This window comes from Mus caroli, chromosome 16 (genome assembly GCF_900094665.2).
Source record: "Mus caroli chromosome 16, CAROLI_EIJ_v1.1, whole genome shotgun sequence".
Classification (NCBI taxonomy): Eukaryota; Metazoa; Chordata; class Mammalia; order Rodentia; family Muridae; genus Mus; species Mus caroli.
Genome location: NC_034585.1, coordinates 42,066,703 through 42,074,781, shown reverse-complemented (window position 1 = coordinate 42,074,781; position 8,079 = coordinate 42,066,703). Strand labels below are relative to the sequence as shown.

The 8,079-nt window shown below is 38.1% G+C and overlaps 1 protein-coding gene across 1 annotated transcript; it reads right to left on the bottom strand.

The window, feature by feature from the left end:
• Nucleotides 1-991: 991 nt before the first annotated feature.
• LOC110311921 (cell surface glycoprotein CD200 receptor 5-like) lies at nt 992-7,978 on the bottom strand. Its single transcript, XM_029470317.1, has 6 exons — nt 7,951-7,978; nt 7,672-7,734; nt 6,637-6,951; nt 6,274-6,525; nt 1,532-1,646; nt 992-1,166 (listed from the first exon to the last, which is right to left on the bottom strand). Exons 1-6 carry the CDS (start codon nt 7,976-7,978, stop codon nt 1,160-1,162), a joined length of 780 nt encoding a protein of 259 aa, XP_029326177.1. The 3' UTR covers nt 992-1,159.
• Nucleotides 7,979-8,079: the final 101 nt, after the last annotated feature.

The following is an 8,079-nucleotide window of genomic DNA, read 5'->3' as shown; positions in this document are numbered from 1 at the left end:
AGATACATAGATAGATACATAGATAGATACATAGATAGATACATAGATAGATGCATAGATAGATGCATAGATAGATACATAGATAGATGCATAGATAGATACATAGATAGATACATAGATAGATACATAGATAGATACATAGATAGATGCATAACTTTCAAAGTATTAGGGTAGGGTTGGAGGAATAGGAAGAAGAAAAAGAGAGGTAATTTTACCAAATGGAAAGAAAAAGATTTTAATAGACAAAATAATTGCCTTAAATGTCTCANTTGGGACATGTGAAGAGTGAATGGGTCTTTTTTAAATTTCTATCACTACATCAGAATAAAAATACTTTTGCAAGAATGCTTCCATACATTTGTAATCACAGCCATTGGGAGGCCAGCCTGGGCTCTACAGTGATTGGGGAACTACATTAGAAATCAAGTCCAAATTTCAAAATAACAAAACAAACAAAATAAGATGAATACATCTATTTAAATAGTTTTCCTGATATGAAGGGATCAGACTTATTTTTAACAATTAAAATATATATGCCAAAAATTACCAATACATGTATTCCTAATATTTCCATCCAAAGAAATTTGGAGGGAAAAGTTATATCATCCCATTACCATCCTTTTAGCATGTAAAGTACTCCAACTTCTCCCACCTACATAGAGAGTTCAAAGACAATTACTCTTTGATAAGTACATCAGAATAGAATGTTAAATATACACAATTCATAATATCCATAAAGCTGTTCTGCATAAGATGTAAGAATTTTTGTAGCAATACAAGGCGTTGAAAATACTGTCAATACAAATGCTTCCTCTCTGACTCTCTTGTAGATATGACAAAGATATGAATGAAGTTCCATTATATAATAGAGTCAATATTATGACCTTAAGACATATCACACAACTGGTTAATTAAAACTGGAGAGTATAAATGTGAAAGTGAGAATATAAAAAATACAAGAATAAGAATATTAAGAAAGGCACGCACACACACACAAATGGAGAAAGTGTAAGCTCCTCTGTGTGAAGAATTTGGAGGTGAGTGTCTAACATGAAGACAGCAGGGACAGGTGAGCTGGATTCCAATGAGAAGTTGATTACAAATGGCTGTTTTCTTGTATTGTGTCATCAGACAAATAGGCTTCCAGAAATCTGGATATTCATGTTCTAGAAATACACAAAAACAAAAACAAATTACATATGTTACAATTAAGCCAGAATAATCAGAATCCCAGAGAAATCAAGAAACTTGTAAACAAACATAATGTTTCAGCAACTTCATTTCTGCAACAGAATCCTCAATGATGGTCCCAGGGTAGGTCCCACCTAGGTCAGAACTGGAGCAAGGCAGATTCTCTCACCAGAGCCTTGAGCACCTGTGTCATGGCTCTGCTGTTCACAAAGGCTTGGTGCAGAAGAAGAACTGAGGGAACACCCATGCCAGGGGCACATCATTTATTTTCCCAGTCCACTGTGAATGCAACAATGCCTTTTTTCTAATGAGTCTTAACATTTGAGTTTTCAGTTCCTACCTGGTAAAATTTCTCTTCTGGAAGAAAACAAATCCTACATGAAGAAGAATAATCCCCAAAAGAACCATTTTTACATAGAGAATGGTCAGCAAGGAAGCGGTGGTGGCCGTGGAACCTTTAAATACAGGCAAGGGTAAAATGTCAGGTCAGTTCGATAACAGTTCAAAGCAAGAAGTTAGAGGCAAACAGCTTTAAAATCATTTAGAATACTCCTAACATTTTAGAGAATATTAAAATCAGAAAACCTTATGAAGTGTAATTCAGTTATGTCTCCTACCATTATGACAGGATCAAGTTTAGGAATAAAGTCTAGCTTTTTTGCTTGATAGACATTAGCAAATATTTTAAAGTGAAGAAATGCACACTAAATATTGTTAAAACATACAGTTAAGTAAGTAAAAATGGGCAAATTTTTCCATGCAAATTTTATTTTATTTTTATGAAAATATAATTACATCATTCCATCCATTCCTCTTCCCTCCTGCATCCTCCCCAGGTCCCACCACCAACCAGTGCTCCCTCTCAAACTCTTAGCTTCGTCTTTATACACTGCTACTGTTGCATATTTATGCATGCTATGAAAATACCAATAGGGGATCATCCCTAAGAGAAGACTGCTTCTCCCACTATTAGCACCCTCAGTTACCTGTAGGTCTTTGTCTAAGGGTGAGGCCCAAGTGAGAGTTCCCCCTTCCATGTTTGCATCTCTATTGTTCAGGTCCTGTTTAGGCAGTCATGTTATTGAGGTTTCATGGGTGAAGTTTCACCTGCATTTCTAGAAGATGCAATCTGTTTCTCCAGCTCTAATCCTGTTTCTGTCCCCTATTCTACAATATTCCCTGAGCATTAAATGTGGGAATTGTGTTGTAAATATACCCATGGGTGCTAAACATCCTATGATCTGTATTCTCTGCATTTTGACCATTTGTGGCTTTTTATGACAAGTTCTATTGCAAATAGAAGCTTCTTTGGTAACTGCTAAAAGCTATGCTTATTGATGAATATAGGGTATTTAAAATTTAGACAGGCATTATGGTAGATTAGAGGAGGGCTGTGGCAAATTCCTCTCTGATATCAATGCCTTCACTAACACTTTGTGTTATTAGATAGATCTCCACTACCAGTCATGATTTCCCTACACTTGAGTGAGCCTTAGACATAATTGGACAACTATTGGTTGCTGCCAAGATATGATTGTCACTATCACATCTTAGGGATCAACATTGCTCATCATTGCCGTGGTTCATAAGCTTATCAGCTAACTGGTACTACCTTTTGCTTCCCACTTTGTTCAGCTTGCACAGCCTCTTTGGTGACTACGAAAGTCACTCCTTTAGAAAGATAATTTCAGGTGAAATCAGCTAAGATCCTCTAAGTTCTCTGTCTGGAGTGTGTTTATAGTACATCTTTTATACAGAAAGTTCTGTTCTTTTGAAAGGAATAATTTCTTTTTTTCATTTAAAAAAGAAAGTAAGAATTTCACACAAAGTATTGTAATCATATTCACATCTAACTACTACTCTAACTCCTGCCAGATCCATACCCCACTTTGTTACCCCACAAACTTGGTGTCTGTTTTTTTATTACCCCACTGGCTTCAGGTTATTTGGTCCATATACTTCTGGGTTGGAGCCTACCAGGAGGAATACCCTTAGAGATAACTGACTTTCTCTCCTCAAGAAACTATTAGCTGTTCATAGCTCCTAGGTTGGAAGACCAGGGACTTGTGAGCCCCATTCCATTCTATGTTGGAATAATGACTGGATTGGTATTATTTGCATCCTATACAGAAAACTCCATTGCTATGAGCTTATGAATTCTGAGATCCTGTCATGTCCAAATGCTTTTTTTCTCTGCTCTTCCCTGATTGGTGACTTTTACAATCTTTCTGCTTTTGTCTTCCTTGACCAGTTGAGAGTTTCTGCCTTTTCACTGAAAACAGAAACTTTCTCTAAAGAGATATGAGAGTTGCACTAACATGGATACAGCCATGCAAATTGAGGAGGTGGTTTTATTCTGTGTCCAGTTTGTAGAATAATAGAGAGTGAGCTCTCCATCCTGGACACACTTAGTGGGCCACGTGGCTTTAAATCCAAGCAGAGGTATTATAGGCCTTTACAATTTTCAGACCATTAGTGGATCCATGGGCATCTTATTATTCATGGACATCTTAGCTGTGTCCAGGTTCTACTTATTAGGACTAGAGCATCTATGAATACAGATGGGCACATTATCTATGTGATCATATAACATATCTATTTCTCATTTTCTGAAGAACAACCACATTGGTCTCCACAGCAAATGCACCAATTGCTCTTCCACAAGTAAAGCAGGAAGGTTCCCTGCCCCCGACATCCACTGGCTTTTATTTTCTTAATATTAGCCATTCCGCATGAATTAAGGTTAAAAATCTCAGAGTAGTTTTAATTTGCACTACCTTAATGGTTGTACTGGTTAGTTTTGTGTCAACTTGACACAGCTGGAGTTATCACAAAGGACCTTCAGTTGAGGAACTGCCTCCATGAGATCCAACTGTAAGGCATTTTCTCAATTAGTGATCAAGGGGAAAAGGCCCCTTGTGGGTGGAACCATCTCTGGGCTGGTAGTCTTGGTTCTATAAGAGAGCAGGCTGAGCAAGGCAGGGGAGGCAAGCCAGTAAAGAACATCCCTCCATGGCCTCTGCATCAGCTCCTGCTTTCTGACCTGCTTGAGTTCCAGTCCTGACTTCCTTTGGTGATGAACAGCAGTATGGAAGTGTAAGCTGAATAAACCCTTTCCTCCCCAACTTGCTTCTTGGTCATGATGTTTGTGCAGGAATAGAAACCCTGACTAAGACAATGGTTAAGGATGGCACACCGTTTTTAAAGTATTTTTTATCCATTTGCATTTCTTCTGAGAACCCTCTATTCAGTTCCATTGCTCATTTTTCAATTTTGTTGTTTCAGCTTTCATAATGCCATGTATGTTCTAAATATTAATCATCTGTCAGATCTATAGACTGTAAAGATTTTTTCCCAATCTATAGGCTGCCTCTTCAGTCAGTTAACAGTTTTCCTTTGCAGTACAGAAACTTTATAATATCATGTAGTTCCACTTGCTGGGATTTTATCTTATTTCCTGAGCAACGAGTCCTATTCAAAATTTTTTAGCTGAGCATATTCTCTACAGTGTACTCAGTATATTTGGGTCTCTTTCTTGTGGAAGCTTAGAGTTACAGATCTAACATTGAGATTTTAATCCATTTGGAACGTATTTCCATGCAAAGAGAAGAATCAAGTTTCATTCTCCTACATGTTAATATCTAGTTTCCCAACACTATCTTTTCAGATGCTATGTATTCTTCAGTGAATATTTTCAGAATATAATGAAAAATTGGGTGGCTACAGGTACATGGACTTTTATCTGGGCCCTCAATCCTGTTGCATTGATTGATATTGTCTGTATCTGTACTGGTATCATTCTGATTTTGCAGTTTTGCCTGCATAGAACAACTTGAAATTGGATCTGATGCCCTGTCCAGTGACGTTTGGTTGTCAGGGTGGTTTTAAATGATTTGCAAGCCATCAAATGGTGCTAAGTGAGGATGAAATGCTCTAAAACATCTGAAGAATCAGAATGGTTACTCAACACTACCTGTGAGTCAAGGAGAAGTGGGTTTAGGATAGTGCATGGTGGCCTACAGGATGAAACAGGTTAGTGGAAGAGGACTTTTTGGAGGAAAGGAGCAACTTGAAAAGACATCTGAGAATGAATTAACCTGAATCCTCTTTGGAACATTAAAAGGGAAATATGGATATCAGATCTATGATAATCAGAACCTATTTCCAAGTTGTAAGACAGCCCAGACTATCTATGTATAGAGACAATATATCAATTTTTATCATTGTATCTTGAGCTTCAAATACGTAAATAATTTCCAATAAATATCTGCTTCAGAGACAAGATGGCATGAGCAGGCAAACCTGGTGCTCACTTTGAAGAACTGCAAGAAAATCAGGAAGAGAAGAATCAACACTCTTGGTTGTCAACTCAATAAGCATAAGACATATAAATGTATTGATGTGTTGTATCAATAATCTGAGACTTAAAGTCTACACATCACTGAAGTATGAAAATATTTCATGGTGGTCCTTTAAAAGGGGCATTTAGGGAAGTAAAGATTAGAACTACTTAGTACTGGCAGTTCTTTTCCCTTGATATGAAGTTAGAAAAGACTTCCAGGCACAGCAGTGGATTTCCTAGCTTTAGAACAATATCCAAATAAGCTGCTCAAATTGTCTTCCCTGTTTTGAGTTATTCATTATCTACTACTGAAGAAAAATTAAATACCAGTTCCCTCTCAAGGAAGGAACAACTGCCCTGGAATCCAACCATTCAGGCAGCAGATAAAGGCAGATCATTAAGTCAAGGCTGCAAAGAGAGATCTTATCTCAGAAGAAGAAAAAGATAAAGAGTGGAAGAGAAAAAACAGAGAAAAAGAAAAAGAAAGGAAAACCAGGTAGATAGGGCTGTGGATAGCTCAGCAGGTGAAAACACATGCTGCCAAACCTGTGGACCAAATTTCTATCCCACATGGTAGAACGACATGTTGTTCTCTGGCCCCTACAAACTTACTATGGCACATGCACAAACATAAATATATACACACATACATACATATACATACATACATACATACATACATACATACATACATACATACATACATACATATTAAAGGCAAAAAATAAAAAGGTACTCACCACCTCTACTCAGTTCTATGGACAGAGTCCGGTTACCAGTCAAATGAGAGACAACACAGGACACAACAGACACATTGTTCTGCTCCCAGTGGCACGTGCTCCTGACAGTCACGGTGCCATTGCTGTGTGATTCACTCTTAGTGACACAGTCCCCATCTGGAGTCCAAGAGATCTGTGCAGCAGGCTTGCCTGCCATTGCCTCACAAACTGCAGATCTGTTTTTCCCTGGAAAGTAGGTTACCTCGGGGGGCACTGGAGAGATGGAAAGGAAATAAAGATTCAGTCTTGTCACAATCACAAGGACATTTTTTCTAACTAAAACTGGTGACCTGAAATAGCAACATATGTGACACTGTCACTTACCCAGCACTTGAAGGTCATAGACTCTTTCAAAATTCCCTTCAGGTGTTACCATCTCACAGAAGTAATTCCCCTCATGCTGGAGGGCCACTGCACTGATCTGAAGTTCAGGACTGTGGTCAGGTGTGGAGGCCCAGGTGATGTTCCTGCCCAAGCAGTTGGTTTCATTGGTCTTTGTATCTACTTTGTATAGCATTGTGCAGGAAGGCAGGTCTCTGTGCTTTATTATCCATGTGATTAATACTGCTTTTGTCGGTGAAGTAGAAAAGCAGCAGAGCAGAGCCTTTGAACCCATCTGTACAGACACTGTCGTGTTAACTGGATACACAGAGAAAACGAAAGAGAAAAAGTAACCTTGTGAGTTAGGTCTATCCACAGTAACTTATATGAAGTTACACTAGAACAATGCCTGACTAATGGAAGTATTACAGCAATAGTAGATTTGCCTCACATTTCTTTGTTTCTGTATCTTCAAACTATCAGAATTAAATATGTTATTCATCTTCTAAAGTAAAGGTTCGAGCATATGGGCTACGCACATCTTGCACCATAAATCCTCACATTGCTTGTACACTGACGTAAATCATCCATGATGGATACAAGTTTGCTGTGTGGTGAATCCTCAACAAAATTACCTGTCACAATCACTTGTGACAAAAGTCAGCCATGTCATCGCTTTAACAGGAACAGAACTTGATGGGAATAAACCATGCTTATGATAAACACTGCATTAACATCTCTACTTCCCGATTTCAATATCACTTGTCTCTTTGGGGAACTCAAGTCCTCACAAGTCAAATCTAAATAAAGCTCAACTAATCCAAGAAAGAAATTCTTAACACAGACCTACCACAGTCTTTTCATCACTCACTCTGAGGTGGTAAAGGTTTAGAGGCAAGGGTTCAGGGTCCCTCACACCATAACACTACATCACTAGACTCTGCTACTCATCCTAAATCTGTCCAGCAGCCAAGGCATTAGTTACTGTTTCTAAGCAAGGTCAACTCTCCATTCCCACAAGATAAGCAAGAATATTACCTACTGTCACAGGACCTGGACTGTTGTTCTGTGTTGTTTGAATCTTATCAGCACAACTTGACCCTACAAAATATTTAAATACGAGTGCTTAAATATGTAAATGATTGTAAGCAGGAATTCAAACTTTTCTCATCACTGATATGCCAACATCTTCAAAATTACATTTGTAAGATACTAATCAGTTGTTTCCCATTCATGAGTAACTTTATTTTGCCAAATAGTTTACAGTAGCCATGCCTTACTTCTTCAAGCCCCTTGTCAGGTCCACTGTAGACATACCACATAAGCTGACTTCATTAAACTCCATTCTCCAGATCTAATCCCCTAAGCAAAGTTATTTGGACCAATAATGAACACTTCCCGCAGATGAAGAAACAGAGCCATTGTCCAAAAACTATAGAAACAGAA